The sequence below is a fragment of the Acinonyx jubatus genome, chromosome C2 (assembly GCF_027475565.1).
Source record: "Acinonyx jubatus isolate Ajub_Pintada_27869175 chromosome C2, VMU_Ajub_asm_v1.0, whole genome shotgun sequence".
Lineage (NCBI taxonomy): Eukaryota > Metazoa > Chordata > Mammalia > Carnivora > Felidae > Acinonyx > Acinonyx jubatus.
In genome coordinates this window covers 55036399-55064211 of record NC_069384.1, presented here as the reverse complement: position 1 = coordinate 55064211, position 27813 = coordinate 55036399, and the positions used below count along the sequence as shown (strand labels likewise).

The following is a 27813-nucleotide window of genomic DNA, read 5'->3' as shown; positions in this document are numbered from 1 at the left end:
AGCAGTATGAATCTTACAGTGCCTATGGTTTTGTCTATGTTTCTTGTATTTCTTCTAATTTTTGCTATATATGTTTCTGAGTCATCAGATTTATGGCATACACACATTTTGTTTAAGTGAACCTTTATTAATGTAAAATATCCCTCTGTGTTCCGGTGATACTTTCTAATAACTTTGTTTCTGTTTTTGTCTAACATTAACCTATGTTTGCTTTATTTTGGTTAACTTTTCTTACCACATAGTTTTTCACTGCTTTGTTCTCAGCAGTGTTATTTAATTTTCAATTTGTCTCTTATAAATGGCATGTAACTAGATTTGTTAGCATTCACTCTGAGTGCTTCTATCTTTTAATAGGAAATTTATCTAGTTTACACTTATTAGGACATCTGCTATAGCTGGACTTACTCTGCCTTCTCATTTTATGTTTTATATTTACTTCTTTGGTTGTCATTTGTTTGTGGTTAGGTTTGTTTGTTTGATTTGTTGCCATTTGCTTGTGCTTGGGTTTAATTTTGTTCTGCCTTATTTTTTTTTTCTCCCCCTTTGTGAGATTGGTTGAGTTGTTATTTTTTTGTCAAGAAGGAAGATTCATGTTTTCCCATTCAGATAGTCTGAAAATTATTTGTTCCATGCTATTCTTTCAGAGTGGACTGCCTTTATATTTTAAATAAATATATCAAACTTAGTTTACTTATCAAAGTGTGGAGTTAAAAGTGTTATCTGTCTTAACTCACAAGTAAGTCAAGGCTTTGGTATGCTTTATTTCTCTTCCTTACCAGTTCCACCTTTTTCTGATTATTTTATTTGGATTTATTTATAAAATTTTATAATATTATGTCATACCCTGAATAAATAATCATTTACACTAAATTATAGGATTTATTATTTCTCTTTGCTTACCACACCATCTTCCATCCTGAATCTTCTTAATTTACTCATTAGTTCATTTGCTGGATTATTATTGCTCAAATAATTATTTCAAAGTCCATTGGATGTAAACTTTTGGAAGCTTTGTATCCTTAAAAGTATCTTTATTTTTCTTTTCTTCCTCAGTGTTTGTCTAAATGAATAAAGAAACATTGATTCAAAAGTAGTTTCTCTCAGGAATTATTGCTTATTCGATGTCTTGAATCCATGTTGTTTATGAGAAGCCTAATGCAGATGTGATTACTGAATTTTTATAAATTGCTCATTTTCCCCACCTTGAATAGCTTTTAGGAATTCTTGTAACTTTAAATAAAATTCCACAATGTGTCTAGCTATGGGTTTTGACTTTTTAAAATTCTTCATACTCAGGACTCTTGTACTGAGAATTCTTCGATGACATTTCTAACTTGCTTATTGTTGGTTCTGCCTTCAAGTAGATTCAGACCCAACCATTTATTACCTCCTCTACTGCTGTGATCCTGGTCAAAGCCATCATTGTGTTTCGCCATAGTTATTATGGAGGGTTTCCCACCAAGCCACAGGTCTCTCTTGGTTCAGTAAAAACTGTGCCACCCTCGCTGTTCTGTAGCAGCCAGAGCAGTCTTTTAAAAACTCTCTGTGTAAAATTCCCCAATGACTTCCCATTACACTCAGAGGAAAAGCAAAGGTCTTTATAATGTTCTGCAGCATCCTGCATGATAAAGTCCTCTGTTACTCTCTAACCTCCTTTCCTCTCCCATCTTCTCTAGGTACACAGGCCTCCTTACTATTCTTCCTTGGGCTTCCTTAGATTCATTTTACATTCCCTCATTCAGTAGATATTTACTGAGTGTCAGGACCTGTTTTAGAAGCTGGGTATATATCAAGGGAAAAAACTACAAATATCTTTGCCCCAAATGGCTTGAATTCTGTTGACAGAGCTTTCATTCTAGTGATAAGTTATCTATGGTCTCTGAAATTTAGTTTTGTCATGTATAAAATGGTGCTACATGGAACATGATCTGCTTAATATGAATGCTGTAGAAATAGAATAGTCACAGTACCTAGCACACAGAGGTTCTGAGTACATCTTAGTTCCCTCCATTCTGCTTTTCCCTACAATACTTCTTTCTAGCACCTACTATTGTAATGCCGTGGAAACTAACCTAGGGTCTGATAGATAGCTAGCACTGAATTGAATGCCAGTGTCTAGGTAATTTTCTCAGAATACATAGATACTTTTATTGGAAGGTACCAGCACTCTTCTTAGTGGGTTCCACTGTCCTCCATCCTTGAAGATCGTTGCGGATCTTTATTAGGGAAAGAGGGAGTTTTAGTTTTAGGAAATTTTGTAAAGTGCTTTTGTTGAAATCTCTTTCGGGTTCCAAATGGTGAAGACTTGGTCACTCCTGTAACTCATGTAAGCATTGTACCTGTTCTGTTATGCATGTGATTTCCCTGGGCCATGTTGCTTTTGTGACTTGTCTTCTTAGCATTATAAATATGTTACATATTCAACTTTAAGAGAACTTGCAAGAAAGGACAGAGTCTAGTTTAAAAAAAAAAAGCATGTTGTAGAATTGGCTGTCATCATAGTGTCCTGTCATACCCCTGGAATCAATCATGGCTTAGGATCTCAGGCAGTTAGGAGAGCCCATATGACAAAACAGCTCTGAGAGTGATGATATAATATGGAATAATGGAGTTGAAATTTTGTGCTAAGTAATATTTTGAAATTAGATGCCACGTTGCCAGTGTCTTCCTAAATTGACAGTCATTGGGCAGCATTTCATAATGTCTATAGTTTATGTCTTAACTGAGCTGGCTGGGAACACATCAAAAGTTACAGCTTCACATTGTAATATATTGCTTGCCATACTGTGGTTATGACAGAAACATTTTCATTACATTGCATCACTTATAACTTTTATTTTAAATTACCTCCTTCAGTTGACATTTCTCTTAGGTATAATCTACCCTAAGATTAAATTTGGCTAGCCCCTTCATAGTTCAGAATTTAAGCTAGTTAAAAATCTTTATGCACTTCTTTGTATTCAAGATAATACAGACCTTGTTAATTTCAACTTTAGGAACTCCTCAGAGATTTTAGCAATAAATTTAGAAAACAGTTTTTGTTATAATATGCAGTATTTTCATGAATAAAAATATGGCACTTCTGAGACATTCCAAAAGGGATCTAATTTAGTCTAGAGTCATTTTTCTCAACTGTGGACCTTACAAGTGCAGTTCAGTGGGAGTCTGTTGGTACATAGCCGATGTGAATAAATGTAGAGGGTGTCCTGTAAGAGAGTGTTCTGCTCTTCTCTTTCAAGCAACCTTTCTTACATACTACCCTGTCCATTAGGTCTACCATGCAGAGGTTCTCAAAACTTGCAGGGTTAAAGAAATCACCTGGGTGGCTTTAAAAAATTTATATTCTGAGACTCCAGCCACAGAGAATCTGTATTGGTAGATAAGGAGATATGATGCTGACCATGGGACCCCTATTTCTGGCCCTTCTCCTGTCCTTAACAGTTTGGTGACTACACCAATCCACCCATGATATGTCGTGTACAGAACGACACTTAAAGCAGAACAATGTGGGTAGATTGGGAGAAGAAAGAGGCCACACCGAGGCCAGCTGGAGGCTGAATTAGAGACTTTTTAAGAATGCCAAACACTGAGCAGGGGGCAAACACATAGACTGCTCCATCTGCTGTTATATTCCACAGACTTTGAAGCCAGTTACTGCCTTAAAACACTGTCTTCTTTCCACATAGCTGTCATGTGGCACTGTGTGTGTGTGTGTGTGTGTGTGTGTGTGTGTGTGTATTGGGGAGCATTCTCTCTTCCTTTCTCTAGTTTATTATAGCCAGTTAAATAGAAATGAGAGAGAAAGAGAGATACAAAGATAGAGATATGGGCACTTCTGCCAGAGTTTCAGATGGAAAAGAAAGACATTTAGGAGTACACAAGAGAAGAGCACTTCTTGGAAAAAATATGTGAAGTAGTTCCTGATGGGGGGAGAATAACACTGTTTATTTCTTAGATCTTTTGAAGATAACTTTATTACTTAGTACATTTGGATTTCAGTTTCCCAATGGCCTTATTTATAAATATTGAGAGCATCGTCATTGAAGATGATCAGTCATTAAAGAGTCTTTCTTGTAAAGGGAACCCTGTTGTTCATTCTACATTAAGCCAACAAAGTCCTGAATAATTATTATTTATTCAACAAATATTAATGGGTGAGGGTGCTACCTTCATGGGGTTTGTAGCCTGATGGGGATGCAGATAAAGACAGAGACACTACTAAGTGGGAAGTGCTGTAATGGGGAGGCACAGAAGAAGGAGGGGAGCCCCAGAAGTACATGATTCACCCAATCTTGGGGAGTGAGGGAAAGCTTCAAGAGGCCGTGAGATCTCAAGTTGCATCCTGAAGGGGGAAAAGGAGCTAACCAAAAATTGCCAAGGAATTGAATGTGCTAAGGCATAGGGATAAGAAAGCATGACCCATATCTAGAGAACCAAGAGCGTTCCTAAATGCCTAGACTAAAGCTGGCAAGAGACGGGGCTGGAGAGTTTAGAGGTCATCAGATCATGAAGGACCTCATACCGCATATAAAGTTCACAAGTTATACTGCGTAGCCCATTTCATATGTAGATTTTATATTTAGCCTTCTTCATCTTCTTTCTATCACAGACATCACAATAGCATAAGAAGTATTGCCATTCTGTTTGTTACAAATAAATAGGAACTTTCCAAAGTGGCATGTGTGTAGAAAAGGGTTAACATAGAAGTCTTCGTCCTTAGAAAGTCTAGCTGTCAAGGTTGGGCCTTGGGAACTTGGCTGGTAAAGTTCTGGGAACTTGGCTGGTAAAGGCCCCTACACTGATAGAAAACTTTTCCTAACAATTAAGGTTGGTTTACTATATCTAGCCTATGCAAATAATATGGTTATGCTGGAATTTTGATACATGCTGGCAGAGGGTGCTTATGTGACCACCCCCCATAAAACCCTTCAGTGCTGTCTCTGATGGCTTCCTTAGGCAGAAACATCACACATGTGTTGCTGCATTTTCATAGGTGGGGGAAGAATGCCCTCTGTTTGACACTGAGAGGGAAAACACAAGAAAGCTGCAGTTGGATTCCTCCAGACCTCACCTATCTTTCCCCATTAGGATCCACTCTATACCCTTACTGCATCGCTATGATAAAACTTAGCCATAAGTGCAATTCTGTGCTAAGTCCCATGAGCCCTTCTAGTGAATTTCCTAACAGAAAGGAGGTCTTAAGCATCACCAACACACCTGCTATGACTATTTACTTATAGATATTGATTGGATGAGTACAAAAAGTGAGTTATAAAATGCTGGAATTGCTAGTTTCCTTATTTTGTTTTTGTGTGCGTGTGTGTGTGTGTGTGTGTGTGCATATATATGTATATGTGTGTGTGTGTGTGTATTAGACCCATATATACCCATATATATTGTATATCTATATTTTTTAGAAATTCCTTTTTTTTTTAACGTTTCTTTATTTTTGAGTGAGACAGAGACAGAGTGTAAGTGGGGGAGGGGCAGAGAGAAAAGGAGACAGAATCTGGAGCAGGCTCCAGGCTCTGAGCAGGCTGTCAGCACAGAGCCCGATGCGGGGCTTGAACTCACAAACTGCAAGATCATGACCTGAGCCGAAGTTGGACACTCAACCAACTGAGCCACCTGGGTGTCCCTGTGTATGTGTACGTGTGTGTGTGTGTGTGTGTGTATGTGTATATATATATATATATATATATATATATATATATATATTTTTTTTTTTTTTTTTAACCCAAATTTGTCTAACCCAGTTTGATCTTTCATCATTATTTCTCAAATTATCAAACTTGGCTTTAAATTACTTCTGACTTTTACTTTCAAACGACAGAGATGTGTTAGCTTTTAGGAGAGTCAGAGAAAGCTACTGGCTTTAAGGGCAATTTTTATTTTATTTTTTTATTAAAAAATATTTTTTTAATGTTTATTTTTTGAGGGAGAGAGACAGCATGAGCGGGGGAGGGGCAGAGACAGAGAGGGAGACGCAGAATCCAAAACAGGCTCCAGGCTCCAGGCTCTGTGCTGTCAGCACAGAGCCCGATGCGGGGCTCGAACTCAGGAACGGTGAGATCATGATCTGAGCCAAAGTCGGACACTCAACCAACTGAGCCACCCAGGTGCCCCAAGGGCAATTTTTAATCAACAGATCCAGAAAGGATTTGAGTAAATAGCAGAAGTCCTTGGAAGACTTATAGTGTCTCCAGGTGACTTTTTTTTCCTTTTTCTTTTAACAGGTGAGGATTTACTTGATTGTGCAGCATCTGATTATTGTGCTGCACCATAATGCAGACAGCCTCCCTGGTCGTATTAAAGATGCATTAGTATTTATGGAGTAATAGCCATGGACTAGGTACTTTTTATATAATTTATATTGGGAAATTTTACTCAAGTCTTACTTGAAAAGAATTTCCTTTTAAACAAAAGAAATCCTAAAAGAACTTATAACCAACCAGAAAATCCTTGGCTTTCTTTCGGGCTTCATGTTCATTTTGGTAAATTCCTTGGAGCTCTCTCCTTTCTTACTAACTGGCAGTGGTCTGTGACTCTGTTGAGCACTTCCCCTCAGACAGGATTTATGTTTCCTTTCCATCATCTTTGTCTCCCTCTAGTCATGATGGGCATAGGGCTCCCTGCTTTCTACTTGACCTAGTAGCCTTTTCTGGGACCCAGTAGGTAAAGAACGCTGCTTCCTAAGCATAGCTGGGTTTGTTTTTGATCTTTATTTCTTGTCTAATTGGCGAAGATTTACAGTTCGTAAATGGACTTTAATATAGAAGGTCCCTGGAGTTAGGATACAGCAACAGAGTGATTTCCCAGCAACGTGCAGTTTTACAAGGTTAGCTTTCTTCGTAAGCCTGTTTACATTGTGTCTGCTCCCATTTTACTGCCTTTCCGTCCTTTATTTTTCTTTCTCCTCTCTCCCTTACCACATCAGACTTCTCCCCTCAGCTGGCCATAAATACTTAATGCTTACTGCATTTGCAGAATGAAGTTTTATATTTCTTGTTTATAATTTTAAATGCAAATGAAGCATTTTTATTGTTTTTCTCCACTTATATTAACTTCATGGAAACGTTTCGTATTCCTGTGGGCCTAGATTCTTCTTGTTACATTTGAGCAGGGGGATTGTTTTGTTTGTTTGACTTGGTTTTGTCCTTCCGATCCAACAGCTTTAATGGAAAGTGTATTTTCTATTGCTGATGTAAGTCTACTTAGAATCAGTTGCCAACAAAAAACTGGTTCTAATCACAGGATAGGTTATTTATGTAGCCCTTTATATTTAGAGGCCTGCCTAATGAGGTTATGTGAGTGTTGCAAGATTTGCTGGAGTGTGTTGTCATTAGGTTTAGAGGAAAAGTTCCTGAAGCTGCTGGTGGTAACCGTCATAACCTGTTAGTCTGATTTTTTTTCTTCTGAAAGACATGGCATTTTTGCATCCTTTATAGTGTGGTCTTTGGTATTTTCTATTCTAGTTTTCCAGAGAGATGGTCATTCAGAGCCTACACATCTGTTCTGTATTTTGAACCTTGGATGAGAATATTCATTCAGGCCAAAAGAGTTCAAACAAAACACCTATGTTATTGCCTCTACAGACCCAGGTAACTCACCTTCTTTAAATTATCTTTGTAGTTTTTATTTTCTAAAATCAATAGGCTCCTCCCCCAAATTGTTTAAGTGATTTGATAGTAAGAATTTTATAATTTGATAGTAAGATTTTACAATTTGATGGTAAGATTTTTACTATGGTAAATAAAATTCAGACTGCTTCTGAAAGGTTTACTGAGCAGTAATCACGTGTAACAAATATTTGGCCATAATAGCCACAAATTGCAGGGAACCCTCTTAAGTTAGATAACCACTCCAAGTAGGAATTTGTTTTTGACTTATTGAATCTTAGGTGCTTTGATTGTGATCGGTTCCATTATAAAAATCACAGTTCACTTATATTTCTGTTTACACAATTTGAACTACTAAATCATACATACATGTGTATGTATATTTTATGTATAGAATGAACACATTTATAAACACTGTGTGGTTCAGTTATATTTTAGTTGTTTTTTACATTTTAGCATGAACTTTTTTTATTATACCACAATAAGTCTTGTTAATGTGCATAAGCATACATAGTTATACATTTTTCTTAATGATAAAAACTTTTAAGATCTACTCTCTTAGCAACTTTCAACTATGCATTACAGTATTGTTAACTATGTGGTACATTACATCACCATGACTTAGTTATTTTGTAACCAGAAGTCTGTACCAGCATAAGCTTCTTTGAAGCTGATATTTGCATATTTTAAATTTATCTTACCCAACTGTATATGCAGTCAGAAGAGTGTATGTGTGTGTGTTGTTTCTGGGTGGTCATTCATTTACTCACCAAACATTTATCAGAGTCTCCTGTGAGTCCTGAGATTGTGTTAGGTACAAAATATAGAAAGATAAAATTAGTTCTGATTTTGAGGAGCTTAATATCTACTGGGAGAAATGTTTAATGTTTGAACACTGTCTCTCTCTCTATATATGCCTTTTTATATGCATTGTTTTTTTTTAATTTTCACAGTGACCCTGTGGGTCATGTTTAATTATCACCATTTCAGAGATAAGGAAATGTCACAACTGAACAAGAGCTCAAATATTCTGGCTCCGAAGTCTTTACCAATTCAAATTCTGTGCTCTTTTCCCCTATACTACACTAACTCTGTATAGTAGACCTACATTTGTTATGTTGTCTTATTTTCATGGAAAAGCAGTGGCTGTCCTGGGGCCTTGCAGTCACTCATATCAATATGCCCTAAGTCTAGTTACCATCTGTCACCATACAAACTTACTACAATGACCATATTCCTTGTGGTATACACTACATGTTCATGACTTATTTATTTTATAACTGGAAGTTTGTACCTCTTAATACCCTTCACCTGTTTTGCCTGCCCCAGCTTGTCCCCTCTCTGGTAATCAATGTTTTGTTTCCTGTATCAGTGAGTCTGTTTCTGTTTTGTTCTGTTTGTTCATTCATGTTTTTAGATTTCACATGTAAGTGAAATTTTACAGCATTTGTCTTTCTTTGTCTGACTTATTTCATAAAAGCATAATACCCTATAGGTCCATCCATGATTTTACAAATGTCAAGATTTCATTCATTTTTATGACTAATGTTCCATTTGTGTGTGTGTGTGTGTGTGTGTGTGTGTGTGTGTGTGTGTCCACGCACGCATGCATGTAGGTTGCTTCCATATTGTGGCTATATTGTAGTAAATATTGCTACAATGAACACAGAATTGCATACATCTCTTTGAATTGGTGTTTTTGTTATCTTCAGATAAATACCCAGAAGTGGAATTTCTGAGCTGTATGGTAGTTCTTCTTTTAATTTTTTGAGGAACCCCCATACCATTTTCCACAGTGGCTGTACCAGTTTACATTCCCACCAATAGTGTACAAGGGTTCCATTTTCTCCACATCTTTGCCAACACTTGTTATTTTTTGTCTTTTTGATGATAGCCAGTCTGACAGGTGTGAGGTGATATCTCATTGTGGGTGTTATTTTTGCATTTCACTAATGAGTAGTGATATTGAGCATCTTTTCATGTGTTTCTTGGTCATCTGTATGTCTTCTTTGGAAAATTGTCTGTGGAAGTCCTTCACACATTTTTTTTTAAGTTAGATTGTTTGGGTTTTTTTTGTCACTAGGTTGTGTAAGTTCTTTGTGTTTTGATATTACCTCCTTATTGATTGTTTGATTTGCAGATAGATTCTCCCATTCAGTAGGTGGCGTTTTCTTTTTTGGTGGTGTCTTTGTCTGTTTTTGGTATCAGAGTAATGCTGGCCTCACAAAACGGGTTTGGAAGCATTCCTTCCTTTCTAATTTTTTGGAATAATTTGAGAAGGATAAGTACTAACTGAATGTTTGTTAGAATTCACCCATGAAGCCATCTGGTCTTGGACTTCTGTTTTGTAGAGTTTTGAAATTATTGATTTAATTTCATTACTTGTAATCTCACATTTTCTCTTCTTCATGATTCAGTCTGGAAGGTTGTGGGTTTCTAGGAATTTAATTTTCCCAGGTTTTCCATTTTACTGGCATATAATTATTTGTTGTAGTCTCTTCTAATTCTTATGTATTTCTGTGATGTCAATTATAACTTTCCAATTTTCATTTCTGATTTTATATATTTGGGCCCTCTCTCTTTTTTTGATGTCTGGCTAGAGGTTTATTGATTTTGTTTATCTTTTTTTTTTTTTAGTGTTTTAATTTTTTTATTTTTTTTTATTTTTGAAACAGAGAGAGACAGATCATGAGCAGGGGAGAGGCAGAGAGAAAGGGAGACACAGATGCAGGCTCCAGGCTCTGAGCTGTTAGCACAGAACCTGACACGGGGCTCGAACTCATGGGCTGTGAGATCATGACCTGAGCCAAAGTCGGATGCTTAACTGACTGAGCCACCCAGGTGCCCCTTGTTTATCTTTTCAAAGAAACTTTCCAGTTTAATCTTTTCTATTTGAAATCTCCATTTCAATCATTTCCTCTCTGATCTTCATTATTTCCTTCCTTCTACTAACTTAGGTTTCATTTGTTTTTCATTTTCTAGTCACTTTAGATATATAGTTGGATTATCTATTTGTGATACTTTTCTTTCTAGAGGTAGGCCTGTATTGCTGTGAAATTCCCTCTTAGATCTGCTTATGCTGCATTCCATAGATTTTGTTAAGTTGTCTTTTCATTTTTATTTGTCCTAAGGTATTTTAAAATTTCATCTTTGAAGGGCACCTGGGTGGCTCAGTTGGTTAAGCATCCAACTTCAGCTCAGGTCATGATCTCATGGTTTGTGGGCTCAAGCCCCTCATTGGGCTCTGTGCAGATAGCTCAGAGCCTGGAGCCTACTTTGGATTCTATGTCTCCCTCTCTCTCTGCCCCTCCCCTGCTCACATTCTGTCTCTGTCTCTCTCTCTCTCTCTCTCTCTAAAAAATAAATAAACCTTAAAAAAGTTGTCTTTGATATTTTTCTTCATTGACCCATGTTGTTTAGTCTCCATTTGTTTGTGTTTTTTTAGTTTTCTTTTTGTAATTAATTTCTGGTTGTATACCCTTGTGATCATAAAAGATGCTTGATATAATTTCAGTCTTCTTGAATTTATTGAGACCTGTTTTGTGGCCTAACATGTGATGGAGAATGTTCTACGTGCAGTTGAAAAGAATGTGTATTCTCCTGTTTGGGGATGAAATGTTATATGCATATTAAGTCTATCTGCTCTAATATATCATTTAAGGCCAGTGTTTACTTACTGATTTTCTGTATGAATGATCTATCCATTGATGTAAGTAGGGTATTAAAGTCTTCTACTATTATTGTATTACTGTCTATTTCTCCTTTTATCTATTAATATTTGCTTTTATGTATTTAGGTACAGGTATGTTGGCTGCATAAATATTTATGAATGTTATATCCTCTTGTTGGATTGATCCCTTTATTATAATGTAATGCCTTTTCTTGTTTTGTGTTACAGTCTTTGTTTCAAAATTTATTTTTCTGACATGAGTACTGCTAGTCCAGCTTTCTTTTTGTTTCCATTTGCATGGTATATCTTTTACCATCCCTTCACTCAGTCTGTTTCTGTCTTTTGGTCTTAAGTGAGTCTTTTGTAGGCAGCATGTAGATGGTTTCTTGTTTGTTGTTTTGTTTCTTTTTTTATCTATTCAGTTACCCTGTGTCTTTTGGTTGGAGCATTTAGTCTATTTGCATTTAAAGTGATTGTTAATAGGCATGTACTTATTGTTATTTTATTGTTTTCTGTTTTTTGTTTTTTTTTTTTTTAATTTGAAGTCAAGTTAACATAGAGTCTAGTATTGGTTTCAGGAGTACAATTCACAATTCATCATACGTATTCATACATATAACACCCAGTGCTCATCCCAACAAGTGCCCTCCTTAATGCTCATTCCCTTACCCATCTCCCCTTCAACAGCCCTCAGTTCTCTGTAGTTAAGAGTCTCTTATGGTTTGCCTGCTTCTGTTTTTATCATATTTTTCCCTTTCCCTCTGTTTATCTGTTTTGTCTCTTAAATTCTACATATGAGTGAAATCACATGATACTTGTCTTTCTCTGCCTGATTTATTTTGCTTAGCATAAAGCACTCTAGTTTCATCCACATTTGTTACAAATGGCAAGATTTCATTCTATTTGATTGCCAAGTAATATTCCATTGTATGTATATACACCACATCTTCTTTATCTACTCATCAGTTGATGGACATTTGGGCTCTTTCCTTAATGTGGCTATTGTTGATAGTGCTGCTATAAACAGGGGTGCACGTGCCCCTTCAAATCAGCATTTTTGTGTCCTTTGGGTAAGTATCAAGTAGTGCAATTGCTGAGTTGTAAGATAGTTCTATTGTTAATTTTTTGAGGAACTTCCATTCTGTTTTCCAGACTGGCTGCACCAGTTTGCATTCCCACCAGCAGTGGAAAGTGTTCCCTCTTTTCCACATCCTTCCCAATATTTGTTGTTTCCTGAGTTGTTAATTTTAGCCATTCTGACAGGTGTGAGGTGGTATCTCATTGTAGTTATGATTTGTATTTCCCTGATGATGAGTGATATTGAGTATCTTTTCATGTGTCTGTTAGCCTTCTGGATGCCGTCTTTGGAAAAATGTCTGTTCATATCCTCTGCCCATTTCTTCATTGGATTATTTATTTTTTGGATATTGAGTTTGGTAAGTTCTTTATAAATTTTGGATACTAACCTTTTATCCAGTGTGTCATTTGTAAATATCTTCTCCCATTCCGTCAGTTGCCTTTTAGTTTTGTTGATTGTTTCCTTCACTGTGCAGAAGCTTTTTATCTTGATGAAGTCCCAATAGTTCATTTTTGCTTTTGTTTCCTTTGTCTCTGGAGACATCTCTAGTAAGAAGTTGCTGCAGTTCTGGTTGCTTTTGTAATTCTTCTCTGTTTTTTCCTTCTTCTCTCACTCTTTTCCCCTGTGGTTTGATGGTTTTCTTTAGTGTTATGGTTCTTTTCTCTTTCTTCTCTTTGTATCTATGGTAGGTTTTGTTTTATGGTTACCTTAAGGCTCATATATCTTGGCTTATATATGTAGCAGTCTATTTCAAGCTAATGGTCACTTAAGTTTGGATGTATTCTAAAAGCGCTACATTTCTACACCCCTCCCCTCCATGTTTTGTTTAGTGGTTGATGCACTGCTTTTACTATATTTTTGCATTTACCAATGAGATTTTTTTCTTTCTTTCTTTTTTTTCCCCAAAGAGATTTTTTTCTTATTGTATTTTCTTATTTCAAGTTATGGTCATTACTTTTTTCACTTAACATTTCTTGTAGGCCAGTTTAGTGGTGATGAACTTTTTAAATTTTGCTTGCCTAAGAAACTCTTTATCTCTCCTTCAAGTCAGAATTATAACCTTGCCAGGTATAGTATTCTTGGTTGTAGGTTTTTTTCCTTTCAGCGCTTTAAATATATCCTGCCATCCCCTTCTGGCCTGCAAAGTTTCTGCTGAAAAATCACCTGATAGCCTTATGGGGTGTCCCTTGTATGTAGATAATTGTTTTTCTCTTGTGGCCTTTAATATTCTTTCTTTATCTTTAAATTTTTCCATTTTAGTTATATGTCTTATTATGAATCTCTTTGGGTTCATCTTGTTTGGGACTCTCTGTAAAGGCTTTCTTCCCCAGGTTAGGGATGTTTTCAGCCATTATTTATTCAAATAATATTCTGTCCCTTTCTCTTTTCCTTCTGGGACCCCAGTAATGTCAGTGTTAGTATGCTTGATATTGTCCCAGAGGTTTCTTAAATTGTCATAATTTTTTAAAACTCTTTTATTGTTGTTGTTCTGATTGGGTAATTTCCACTATTTTTTCTCTCAGTTTGTTGATGCACTCTTCTATATCACCTAATCAGCTGTTGACTTCCCTTAAGTATATTTTTTCATTTCAGTTATTATACTTTTCAGCTCTGATTGGTTCTTTCTTATATTTTCTAACTTTCTGTTGAAATTCTCACTGGGTTCCTCTAGTCTTCGAAGTTCAGTGAGCATCTATCTTTGTGATCATTACTTTGAACTCTTGATCAGGTAAGTTACTTATCTCTGTTTCATTAGAGTTTTTTTCCTGGGGTTTTATCTTGTTCTTTCACTTGGAATTTACTCCTTTGTCTCCTCATTTGTTTGACTTTCCGTGCTCATTTCTATGAATTACGTGGAACAGGTCTTGAAGTAGTGACCTTGTGTAGGGGTGTGTCCTTTGAGTAGACTGCATGTGCCTGGTAGCTTTGGAAGGCCAGATGGATGGCATATGGGCTGGGGTGTGCCATACCAGGGCTGCTTTGGCAATGTGGTTGGATTAAGCACAGGCTGGGAAGGTCCTAGAGCATGCTATGTTGGGGCCACCTTCTGAAGATGGTGTGGGACAGGGACCCAGGACACACTGGTGAGGCTCTAGTAGGCTGGCTAGAGTGCCTGGACCCTGTTCTCATTTGTGCTATCAAGGTGGTGGGGGAAGAATTGTGCACACTGGTATATTTGACCCTGGAGAGGGTTCTGGCAGTTTCCCACCCATTTAGCAGATTCTCTAGGTTAGTGAATGGATTTCCTTCACTTCAAATCTTGTTGCCCTTTAAACAGTTCTTTTTTCACTCTGCCCCATGGTGGGTGAGTCTGTGAATAGCCCTCCCCCCACCCCTGCCAGTGATATCCCTCTCTACTGTAGGTTACAGTTGCCATTGTTACTGTTTCTCCCTTTCTCCTACCCTTCTCTATCGTTTATTGTGCAGAAGCTGTTCAGTCAGTGTCATTTCTTCAGGAGGAATTGCTTTATATGTAGGTATACATTCAGTGCATCATGGGAGAAGATGGTCAGGTTCTTCCTACACTGTCATCTTAGACTGCCTTCCTGCTTCACTTTTGATTTCTGATTCTACTGAAGATCATATTTGAAAAGTGAAATATAACATGCCTGAGACTTTCTTTATAAATCTTCTGTTCATTTCCCAGTTTGTATCAAAGTGATGCTTCCTTTTCATCAGTCTCATTCTTCTGGGAAGTACCAGGGGTCTCCTGGATCAATCAATATAGCTGATCTTTTCAAATTAAATTGCTTCCATCTTAGTGAGTTTGGGAAAAAAATGTTTTAAGCCAAAGGAAAATGTGGATTTGTCTCTATTTTCTCAGGGAATTCTAGTAAATGGAATTTCATCTATCTAAATTACTGGTATTAAGTGATGACTGTTTCCCATTCTAGCACGTTTTTATTCACCTTTTAAAGTGATATTCTTAGATATATGTTACCAGGAAGTAGATATAATATAAATGCTTATTTTGTTCCCTAAAAGGTAGTTAAGGAGGCTTGTACCTTTGCCAAGTTTCATATGAGGTTCTGATAAACTGTCAAATCTGATACTTGGTATTTACGGTATGGACTGATTTAATCCTTCATAGCTTTATCCTTTAGGATTACCCCTCTCTCTGTTTGCCATATTTACTTGCATATGATTTCCCTTAAAGGTTCTCTGGAGGCAAAATTTTTGTGTAAGAAAGTGTACAGTTCCTTCTATGTTATGTCATCCTTGGGTTAGCCTTTTCTTTCTTTCTTTCTTTCTTTCTTTCTTTCTTTCTTTCTTTCTTTCTTTCTTTCTTTCTTTCTTTCAAGGCATTATAGCTCTCATGGATGCATCAGAACAAATTAAACGCTTGGAATGTCCCTATTTGACCAAAGTAGGGGCATGTAAAAGGTATTAAACAGTGATTAAATGCTTTGGCCTCTTGGTCACCCAGAGGTGACCTAAACTTCTAGAAATGAACACTGAAGTATTATTTATAAGAATACATGACTGTACTTTGTGGTTAGTCATTTTCTGTATTTTTATATCAAACAGAAAAAAGAATACTGTGGGTAAAATTATAGTTGCTTTAGCTAATTTTATCCCAAGGTCTCTAACAGGTTCAGAAGAGGACTAGATAGGAATTTTTGGTGTCATGTGATTGGTTTCCTTCCTTGGTCATATTCTGTTCATTACTTTTTATCAGTAACTTGTATATAAAACAAACATGTTTGAATTCATGTTTGACCCTGAATTAGGAGGAATCTCTCCCAGTAGGCATAACAGAAACAATATATGAAAGAGTTAAAGTCCAAACGATAAATGTGGTGTAACTAATGTAACTAAACCTGAGTTTAGGTTTTAAAAATCTATCATGTAAGTATAGACTGGAAAGTGATTTACATGAAAAAAAAAGCATAGATGTCTTAATTGATCACAAGCTTAGTATAAGCTGAGAGTGTGACAGAGTTGCTAAGATGTTTATGGAACTTAACAAGATGGTGATGGTACTGATAAACCATATCCTGCTTACACCGTGTCTGGAGAGTGATGTTTGGATGGGGATGCTTTAGGAGGGACATGGATTTACCAGGTTACAGAAAATGACCTGGTAGGGGGTCATTGATAGAATTGAGCATCATTTTATGTAGGAGAGAAAGGCCTTAATGAAAATGTGATAGCCTTGTCATGTGATAGCTGGGAATTCAGAGGGCAGAACTTGGATGGCTGAATAGAAGTAGAAGACAGAGCTAGCTCAGCATGGGAGTGTTAGGCTGTTTTTGCAAGGAAGAGGCATACAGATTACCTTTTTCCTTTGGCATTTGGTATAAGGATATTCAGAGAAGTCATGTAATTCACTGCTGACAGCTGTGAGCCTGGAGCCTGTTTCAGATTCTATGCCTCCCTCTCTCTCTGCCCCTCCCCCATTCATGCTCTGTTTCTCTCTCTCTCAAAAATAAATAAACGTTTTTAAAAAAATTTAAAGATCTTCATTCATCATTAAAACTTCTTTGCCATAGACCCCTAACACTGAAAGGAGCCCAAATGATGTGGAATTGGAGTCAACCTGCTTTCTCATTGGAGCAGCAGGTTCTTTGTAAGTTATTTAGGGACACTAAGTTTATGGTTTGCTATTGAATACTCTCCAATACTATGCTTGTGGGACAGTCTTTTAATTTTCTAGGAATGCTTTGTACCCTCTCGTATCCCACCCACTTAAATAGACTAATAACACTTTAAAAGTATTTCTTTTGTAAACTGTACATCTTATGTGTCCCTTCATGAATTTGTATAATCTGAATTATTTAATCTTTTGTTATACACTGGTAGTCAAAAACAAAATTTGGATCAGCCAAACCTGGATCTGAGTTTTGATTTTGTCATTTACTAGCTGTGGACCTTCGGCAGTACCTTAAGCCTGACACTTCACCACCGTGCATTGAGAATTCCTCTGCCATTTAGGATTGTTGTGAGGATTAAAATAAAAATATGTTTTTAAATAGGGTTTTTAATGTTTTTATTTTATTTTTGAGAGAGAAGACAAGCATGGGAGGGGCAGAGAGAGAGGGAGACAGAGGATCTGAAGCAGGTTCTATGCTGACAGCAGAGAGCCCATGGTGGGACTCGAACTCACAAACTGTGAGATCATGACCTGAGCCAAAGGCAGACGATTAATGACTGAGTCACCCAGATGCCCCCATAATATGTTTTGTTTTAAACATGAAAATACTCAGCACACTTTTCGACATATTCGCAAATAAACATTATTTACATTATGTACATGTTACTGTACAACTGGATCATGTCAAGTGGACAGAATGACCACCCTATGCAAGGCAGTCTTGTAGGCATTTGGGATTCAGCACAGCAACAACAGAAGGGTCCTTCCCTCATAAAGCTTACGTTCTAAGTGGCTTCCTAATAAAAGTAACCATCTGTTATTTCTCAGTTCCTATAGGTCAGAAATTGGAGAGTGGTTCTGTGGGGTGCTTTTATCTTGGGATCCCTCATGAAGTTGCCAAGAGATTTTGCCTGGGGTTGCTAGAGGCTTGATGGGAGCTGGAGGCTACACTTCCAAGGTGGCTGACTTCACATGGCTGGCAGCTTGGTTCCTCTTTATCGGGACCACTGCACTGGGCATCTTGAGTGCTTTCATGGCACAGGAAATGGCTTCTACCAGAGGGAGCAATTCAGGAAAACAAAGTAGAAACTGCAGTCTTTTAGAACCTGGTCTCAAAAGTCACATGCCCTCATTTCTGCCATGCTTTTTTGGTCACACGGGTCAGCCTGGATTCAGTGTGGGAGGGCACTGCACAAAGGCACAGATACCAGGGGGGAGTAACTCTGTCAGAGGACATCTTGGAGGGTGGGCACCACAGTAAGTTATGAAAGAATTTTATGGGAAGACATTTCCAGGAAGAGAGGAGAGTAAGTGTAAAGACAGGCTAAAAGGGCGAACATGGCTCAAGCACAGTGATTAGGAAGAGGTGAGGTAGATGTGGGCAGATGCTGTAGGGTCTTGAGCAACGTGACAAAAAGTGGTTGTATTGAGAATATAAAGAGTTTTGAGAAAAGAGCATTACTTGATTTATGCTTTTAAAAGATTATTCTGGCTGCTGAGTGGGGAATTGATTTTATATGGGGCAAGAAATGAGGAAGGGAGATGAGTTAGGATACCATTACTGTATTCCAGGTGAGAAATTACTGTGGCCTGGGCTGGAGTGGTGAGTATCATTCAGTTTATAGATCTAATATAAAGACAGAGCCACCAAGACTTCCTGATGGCTTGGATGTGGAGTGGAGAGGAACTTAGGAGCCATGAATGCCTTCTAAGTCTTTTGCCTGAGCAAAATCTTAAGAATGATAGGGAAGATACAGGGTAGAGGTTAGGAGTGATGGTCAATGGAGCTATTTCTACTCATTCTGGTTGTACTAAGTGTGAGTGGTCTACCTGACATCCAGGTCTAGCTATTGACATTATACTGGCCAGAAAATTTTTGATCATGCCTCATTACATGTTTTGATGAATAATTAAGGACTATAACTATTTTATAGTATGAATAAACCAGGTAAAGTCTCATAATTTAAAAAGAATAATTATGTTTGTGGATACTGCAACATGGTTATAGTTCATAATTGGGGGCTAATTTTATCTGCATAAGTAAGTTTGGAACTGTAGTTTTCTTTACTTGTAGTCTGTTTTTTTTTCTGAATCTTAAATTTAAAATACTATATATTAGCCAAAATGTTTTGTACAAATTGTACATGTCAGTATTAAATGCCAATGAAAGTTTAAATTTCTGAAGGTGGTTATGATCGAAATAGTCACTCAGAATGCTTTATAGCAATGCTCTATACTTCTGCAACATAAAACGTTAAAATTTACTCTGTTTTTTCATATTTTTATTTCTCTTGAGGGTGAGGAGTTCTATTTTGCTCTTAAAAATATAAAACTAGGGGCACCTGGGTGGCTCAGTCGGTTAAGCGGCCGACTTCGGCTCAGGTCATGATCTCACAGTCTGTGAGTTTGAGCCCCGCGTCGGGCTCTGTGCTGACAGCTCAGAGCCTGAAGCCTGTTTCAGATTCTGTGTCTACCTCTCTCTGACCCTCCCCCGTTCATGCTCTGTCTCTCTCTGTCTCAAAAATAAATAAAAACGTTAAAAAAATTAAAAAAAATGTAAAACTAATAAAAATTCAAATAATACAGAGTTAGATATTGGAAAAAATCAAGTAACTAAAACCCCCCTTTACCACGTGTCATTCACTGTGTGCTCTAGCAAAACATAATATCCCTAAATAGGAACCTCTGCTAGAAGTTCAATAAATATTCTTCCAGATTGTCTTATGCACAGTGCATTCACATACATACATGTGTGCTCACATACACATTTATACTTTTTTAAAACATAAAATTTAGGGGTGCCTGGGTGGCTCAGTTGGTTAAATTTCCAACTCTTGATTTCTGCTCAGGTCATGATCTCACAGTTTGTGAGTTCAAGCCCTGTGTCTGGCTCTGCGTTGACAGCATGGAGCCTGCTTGGGATTCTATCTCTCTCTCTGCCCCTCCCCCACTGGCACTGTCTGTCTCTATCAAAATAAATAAATAAACTTTAAAGAAAAAACATAAAATTTATATACAACTTGCTCTTTTCACTTACAAATTGTCTCTTGAAGATCTTTCTCTGTCATCATTAAGTATTTTATACAGTACTTTATTACTTTATTTAACTGTTTATTGATATATATATTCAAGATTTTTGGAGTTTTTATTGTTACAGTGCTAAAGTTTTATTGTTACAGGACATGTTTGGTCATTATTTGACAGATGTATATTTATGCTAATATGCCATTATTTCTGTAGAACAGACACAGAAGTAAATTTCTGAGTCAGAAGATAGGTACACAACTAATTTTGATGGGCACACCATTAATTTACCCTCCAAGAAGTAGACCCAATTTATTTTCACACCCTTTTGTCTGGTTCCATATCTACACTTGTTATTAATCGTATTTTCTGTTTTCATTTTTACCATTCTAAGGAGCAAAACTTTTATACTGTTTTAGTTTTCATTTTCCTCAATAGTTTTCTTTTTTCTTTTAGAAAGATTTTATTTGTAAGTAATTTTTGCACCCAGCGTGGGGCTCGAACTTACAACCCCAAGACCAAGAGTTGCATGCTCTACCGACTGAGCCAGCCGGGCGCCTCTCAATGCTTTTCATTGACTTTATGTTTTCTTAGCTCCTTTAGAAGAAAATATTCAATAAATTGTTTTTTGTAGAAAGTGAACATAAAATATTTGAATGCAGTCATTGGAAAAAACCAGAGAGGTAGAAAGTGTAGCGTGTGAGGAAGAGTGAAGGCCTAAAATGTGGCAAAACAAGGTGGTATAGAGAGAAGGCAGAAACAGTGTGGAGGTGAAGGCTGTGGGCTAGGGTTGTGGGCAGAAGTGTAAAATAAAAGTAAAGTTTGGGAGATGGGTTTGGAAAAAATTCTAACCACTGTGAAACTGAAGGCCCAGTCCTGGAGGGAACACCATGCCCCTGCCATCAGTTGCAAGGAGGGAGGAGCTGACAGCCAGAGGGGCTCTCTTCCTTATCCTCCAAGGGATACATTACTCTGGGTTTTAAAGGAATTTTTTTTTAAGTTTATTTGTTTATTTTGAGAGAGAGACAGCATGAGTGGGGGAGGGACAGAGAGAGAGAGAGAGACAGACAGACAGACAGAGAATCCCAAGCAGGCACCTTGCTGCCAGCACAGAGCCTGACTCAGGGGCTTGAACTCACGCAATCATGAGATCATGACCTTAGCCCAAACCAAGAGTTGGATGCTTGACCAACTGAGCCACCCAGGTGCCCCTTAAAGGCATTTTTATCTGCAAGAGTCTACCAGTAGGAAAAATTAGAAGTGTCTGGCTGAGGTAGACTTCCAGTTAAGGATGAGGATTTGACTGAAAATTGTTTCCTTTATAGGAATGGGCAGATTCATCACACTGAACTTGCACAAGAATATATATTTCATTGTTAGCTTTTTGTAATTGTTATGTACAATTGTAAAATTAAACTATGAAAGTATGCAGATCATCTGAGATGTTTCAGATCATCTGGGACCAGGTTGTCTCAGTGACACAAACTACAAACAGAGCACATGTTGTTTTGGTCTTTGTTGTTTAAAATTGAGCACTAATGCATAGTTGGCATTCTTTTGTGCCACTTTTACTTTCTAGGGTATAAGCATGAAGCATGGAGTCTGTGAAATGCTATAAAATATGACCTATAAAATAGTTTAATTCATATCATCTTTAAAGGATCACTTCATTGTTCAGCTTCTCCTTAATTTCACTTTAGTTTAAAAAAAGTGACTTCAAATGAATGATTCAAACCAGATTAAGTATGTGATTAATATGTGATTTTTAAAAAACAAATGGCAATTCCAGTATATAGAGACCCAATAATTTTTTTGCTTTAAAACTTAGGTTTTGCTGTTGTCTACATGTCTTAGAGACTGATTTGAAATACACCTAGGTTATGACTTAATAATGTTCATTGTGAAAGAAAATCAAGGGAAAAAACTGAGAATTACCTTACTTTAGATTTTATGGGTGTTCCTTTCTTGTGACTAACTATAATCTCATTGGAAAATGAACATTAAAGTTAGCAATAAAGAGACAAAGTTAGTTATTATAACGAACTATTCGTGAAACCATAGAAGTAGATGAATATAGGATGACATTTATTTTTAAATAATTTTTTAATTATTAAGTTTTAAATAATTTTTAGTTATTTTCAATATTTTAAAAATAATTTTAAATAATTTTAAAGTTTATTTATTTTGAGAGAGAGCACGAGCAGGGAAGGGGCAGAGAGAGAGGGAGAGAGAGAAGAACCCCAAGCAAGCTCCGCACTGTCAGCACAGAGCCCGATGTGGGGCTCCATCTCACAACAGTAAGATCATGACCTGAGCTGAAATCAAGAGTCAGGCACTTAACTAACTAAGCCACCCAGATGCCCCTGGTTATTTTTTAACAGTAAGTCTTTTCAGGGAAATAACTGGACAAGCTTGTATAAATCCTTCAGAGTCTTAAGAGAACAAAAAATTATCTAGTTGCTTATTTCTTCATTCCCAATGTATTTTCCCTCTAGAGCCTACATTGAGGGAGCAAGTACTTAATATAATATTAATAGATAATATTAGACAATAATAGTGTAGTAAACATTTATCCCAAACTAGCATTGACTAAATTCTTTAGCTCTATCGATACTTTTAGTTCTCATGACAACCGTGTGAGATAGATACCCCTGTTACCATCCCCACTTATAGACAGGAAATGGAATCACAGAAAATGAAATAATGTGCCCAGTGCTACACTACTAAGGGACACAGATAGGACTTTAACTCAGACAGGATGGGATCCGGGTAGTCCAATTCTTTTTTTTTTTTTTCTTTTTAATGTTTATTTATTTATTTTGAGGGAGAGAGAGAGAGAGAGAGAGAGAGAGATCTAGCAGGGGAGGGCAGAGAGAGAGGGAGACAGAATCCCAAGGAGGCTCAGTGTGGAGCCCGATGTGGGGCTTGAACCCATGAACCGTGAGATTATGACCTGAACCGAAATCAAGAGCCAGATGCTTAACTAACTGAGTCACCCAGACGCCCCCAGGTAGTCCAATTCTTAATGCTTAATCATGGTGTTCTGTCTTGAGTGTATTTGTACTGCATTTGTGGAGATAATGGAAGAGAGTCTTAAAATATAAACAGACTTCAGCTAACAGACATTTAAACTATGTGTGACCTGTTTGTATAGTGATGAATTTGCATTATCGTACACATTATTTGAAAGTCAGAAGATATAAATGCAATTCTAGATCAAGTTATCATTCAAAAGCCATTGCTTATTAGCATAGATTCCAGGGATTGGTAAACATTTTCAATAAAGGGCCTGATAGTAAGTATGTGATCACATTCCATCTCTTTTGTATATTCTTATTTTTCCTTTAAAAATAGAAAAATCATTCTTAGGTCTCAGGCTGTGCCAAAAGCAAGCTGCTGGCTCACTTTGGCCTATGGGCCATATTTTGCTTATCCCTGGTATCAACTCAGGGGCATATAGGTTTAGACTCTCCCTCTGCTTGAGAAAATGCCTGCCTGAGGATATTTTGGCTTTCAGGGATACCTGTAGTTCTCTACCCACCTCTTGCTGAACATTTGATGCCTTTCTAAACACAGAAGGTATCAGAGAATGGTGACTGCCTGAGTCCACAGGGGTATAAGGCAAAAGTTACAGAATGAGATGTACAGAGCTTTGAGCATTCTGAAATCCAATATTCTGGAATTTTTTCTCAGGATGATGATTTAAGCCACTATGAAAAATCCTGACTTTAAGGAATCCTCTGTAACAGATATACATAGTTTCATCTGCATTCAGTGAACCTCTATTCCAGAGGGCTTTCCTCACCTCTACTTTGCTCTGACTGAGTTTATGGAGATAAATATATATTTACCTATCTATTTATTTGTTTATTCCTTTTCCTTGATTGTTCTAGAGCTCTCACTAAACAAGAGGTTTTGAAAACAAGCTTCTTGAGCAATAAAGTGGAAAATATGTTTTGGTAGTTTGAAATGGTAATGTATGTTTCTGAGCATTTTAGTTAGAGATAGCTGTTTTGAGACTAGGAGAACTGGTTTATCCAGTGTCAGTGACCTGAGTAAGAGGGTTATGTATATTAGCTCGAAATTTTGGTAATGGAGCAGTTGCATAGAAATTTTTCTTTTTAAGAAAATGATCCCATTTTATATGTATAAATGAACATTTGTATGGGCAGAAATTTTGTTATCTCTCTCCTGAAGTTCCCTTCCAAAAGCAAAATTGCCAAGTATTGAAAGGCAAGGAATTTCTTCCTAGGTATACAGTTTGCTGATTGACTAGTTGGATGCAACTTACTGTGTGAGGCTTTCTTCATAATTATGTATATCTGGAGTGTATATTCTTTCTAAAGAATATTCTTTAAGTATTATGTACCTTAAAATGATAACCTGACTTGATCAGTTCTTTTTTTCTTTTCAGAAAGTATCTGTATGTCACGTCTTCTTTTAAAGGAGCATTTAAAAATGAAGTTGAAAAGGCAGAAGAAGCAGTAAAGATTGGTATGTAATTATCTATGTCCTACATCTCATTGTTGTTCATTCACTCAGCCAACATTAATTGTACCTTTATTCTGAGATATATACTGTTATAGCGTTGTAGGAATGACCACAATTAATCGAACTCCTGCCTCTAAGGAGCTTCATAACACATTTTTCTGTCTCTGGCTTTGTTGAATTATGACATATTAATTAAAGGTATGTTATTATATTTTTACTTATTATTATTTAATTTCTATTATTCCAAATACACACTTGGAACTAGATTGATATATATTAGAAACTCTGGTTGGCATGATGCCGAGTTAGATCATTTTCGAGACTAGCCTTATACCCACTTTAAGAAGGAATGTTCTACACATTCATTCCGCGCCCCCCCCCAAAGAGGACAAAGCCATATTTTTCCAGCGATCCAAAAGCAAGGAGTAACTTTAATCTATATTTCACAGATTGTAGAGAGTTTTTACATTTTTGTCATTACATTTTACATTGGCTGATTGTTTGTCAGCCGAACATTCAGTCATAACCCTTTAATTTGTAGGTATATAGTTATGCCCTGTCAATTATAATATCTAAGAGGAAGCCCATTGTGGCTACCTGCACCGAGAATGTGTGAAAGCTGTGGAAAGAACATAGGATTTTCTGAGATTATTATTTGGAAGCCATTCCCACTGGTCCTGGTCATAATGTATATACACACTGCTCACTTAAAATTGATTAAAAGAACTTTCTGATGTTGTAATTATCTTGCTTCTGCTTCCAGCTGAACGTGTATTGAAACAAGCACAAATCACAGTAAACCAGCCTGACAGAACTTCTTTGTCTTCTGCCAAGGTATGACATATAGTCTTCCTAAATGGCCAAGTGTCATTTGCTTTTTCCTGTACACAGTTGTCTCTTATCATTTACTTCCTAAACTGATAAACACAGACAAGCTCCGAACCTTAAGTTGATTTTAACCCAGGTAAACAGAGCAGAGGCATGCAGAGAAAGGAGAGGGTACTCAGCAGTGAGAGAAGGCTGAGTCTGAGCAAAGATGAGCAACGTGGGGTGAATTTGGAACAGTGGGGAAGAGCACTGCAGCTCATTTCTTTAAAATGAAAAGAAAAGTAATATGAGAAAGAGAGAAAATAATGAAAAACTAGCAGAAAAAAGCAGCCTATCAAGTTTCCTTGAAAATATCTTTTCAAATTATTGCTCCCTATGCACCTGAATAAATGGGAAACGCAAGGAGAAGACTAATAAGCCATCCTTTTTTCTGGTGCTAGGAATTATGTGCTATAATTATGAATATTAATAACTACTTCCAGCTTACAAAGCTTTTTTCTTATGAGTTGCTCCACATAGTTCGTAAACATTTTCTATATTCCTTGCAATGCACCCATGAGTAAGATAGGTTATAAAGAACTATTATTATTAATTATAATGCATGGCAACCAAGAAGAAGAATATTGCTTCAGGACATGTAGGTTTGTTTTTACCAAAAATGCGGTGCAAAGCTTTCTACCAGGGTAAATTATGAAGCAGCATTTTATTTACTTGCATATAAAAGGATAAATAGGTATATGGAGAAAAAAAATGCTTTACTTCACTTTTCCTTCATTCTCTTCTTCAGACTCAGTGTAGGAATCCTTTCTGTGATTCGCCCTTAAACTTTCAAGGACCAGGGCTGAGTTTGATAAAGAGCTCTCTCATATCAAATGATCATGAATAGGGAATGAAATCAAAGAGTAGCACGTGATAATGTCCTAAAGCTACCTATGGCCTTCCCAAAATTCTCTTACTTTTTTCTTTTCACTTATTATTTTAAAGTAAATGTAGACCTATCTTACTGTTATTGATTTTTAAAGAAAGGTTTAAGCTTTTTTTTATTTTGTCTCAAAGAAATCAATTTCCTTGGCTTTATGTATTTGAGAAACAAGAGAAGCAGATGCTTTTTAATGGGTCAGGACCTTTCTTTCTTCTTGCCTTAGGCTTACCTCTCATTGCTTCTTTATGCTCTAAGTGCATTGACAGGAGTGGGGGGGTGTCTTTGACCATCTTGCTTTGTTGCTGGGCAAAGAGAGCAAAGCAGAATGACCTTGGCTTTTGACCTCTTAAATTCCTCTAGGCAGTTGAGTGGTTGAATTTGAAGTGAAATACTTACAAATCAGTTACCATTTGCTTTTACTTTAAAGTCAGTGAAAATAATGTTCAGTCAGTGGTATATTCACCAAATGAGATGCCCATCTTTTACATCAGGTAGATGGAGCACATTAAAAATCTGTTATTATTTGTGAAATTATAATAATGCATTATTTCTTTTCTGCCTGGTTAGAGTTAGTGTACTAGAGATAGGGCAGTGAATGAGCCAGTATATCAAATTAAGAGAAGACAAGAAAGACAGGTGGGCATTGGTATTCAGGTACTCTGAAAGGGAGAAAGCCTAGGGATGGGATATCCTATAAAGGGAAAAGCTTGGGGAGTATCAAGGGTATCTGGAACTTGATAATAAAGAAGATGTTTTCTTATGGTGACTGACAAAAATTTTCAATAACTTTTTTTTTTCTGAAAGATGCCACAGTACTTGATCATGTGATTTAGCATTTTGTTGTTGTTGTTGTTGTTGTTGTTGTTCTCCCAAGCAAAAGTCAGAGTCTAGGTACATGGAATGACTTTTCCAAGCTTTTGTGTAGTTTTGTGTGAAAGCCAGTGTGACATTACAGGGAGAAATAGCTCTTTAAAAGACAGAGAACATTGGATTATGTGCAAAAAGGGAACCATGGGCCAGGAGTTGGTATGTCCCCCTAGCTATTAGAATGGAATCATTTAGCAAGTATTTATTGTCTACCATTATACAATTGCATTAGGCAATGTGACCTATCACTGTTACCCTTGTGAAACATTTGGGTAATGGGATAATAAATATCAGTTCAGCTTTCATTAATTTAATAGAATTATGTTCTCTCCTAACCAAATGTACTTCTCCAGGATGTATTACAGAAAGCTTTGGAAGATGTTGAAGCAAAGCATACGATTCTTAAAGTGAAACAGAGGTATGATGTAAGATTTTCTGTTTGCCAGAATCCTTTGCACTTTGATAAAGCAAATTCTGATTTCTGAGGAGGCAGATTTGGTGGTTAATGTGATAACTTCTCTTTCTCAGCCTATGACATCTTATTATGTCATAATCCCCCACTTGAAGAAGTGAACTCTGCCCAGAGGATCAGCTGACAACTTTACTTTTTTTTTGCCCTTTGGCAGACACAGCCCTCTGGAGGGTTGGTTCTGGTTTCTTCTCTCTTCTAGTACTTGCATAAAATTTAAGATGTTTAGAAAATGTTTCAAATACATGTAC

At 36.9% G+C, this 27813-nt stretch overlaps 1 protein-coding gene across 3 annotated transcripts in view; it reads left to right on the top strand.

Annotated features, from left to right (window-relative positions):
• MORC1 (MORC family CW-type zinc finger 1) overlaps positions 1-27813 on the top strand; it is a 162926-nt gene that overhangs the window by 34047 nt on the left and 101066 nt on the right. For all 3 annotated transcript variants that reach the window (XM_053220815.1, XM_053220816.1, XM_053220814.1), the window contains exons 9-12: positions 7476-7601; positions 24400-24479; positions 25240-25310; positions 27447-27511. In XM_053220815.1, coding sequence (XP_053076790.1) covers positions 7476-7601; positions 24400-24479; positions 25240-25310; positions 27447-27511 — 342 coding nt within the window. The remainder of the gene's footprint in view (positions 1-7475; positions 7602-24399; positions 24480-25239; positions 25311-27446; positions 27512-27813) is intronic.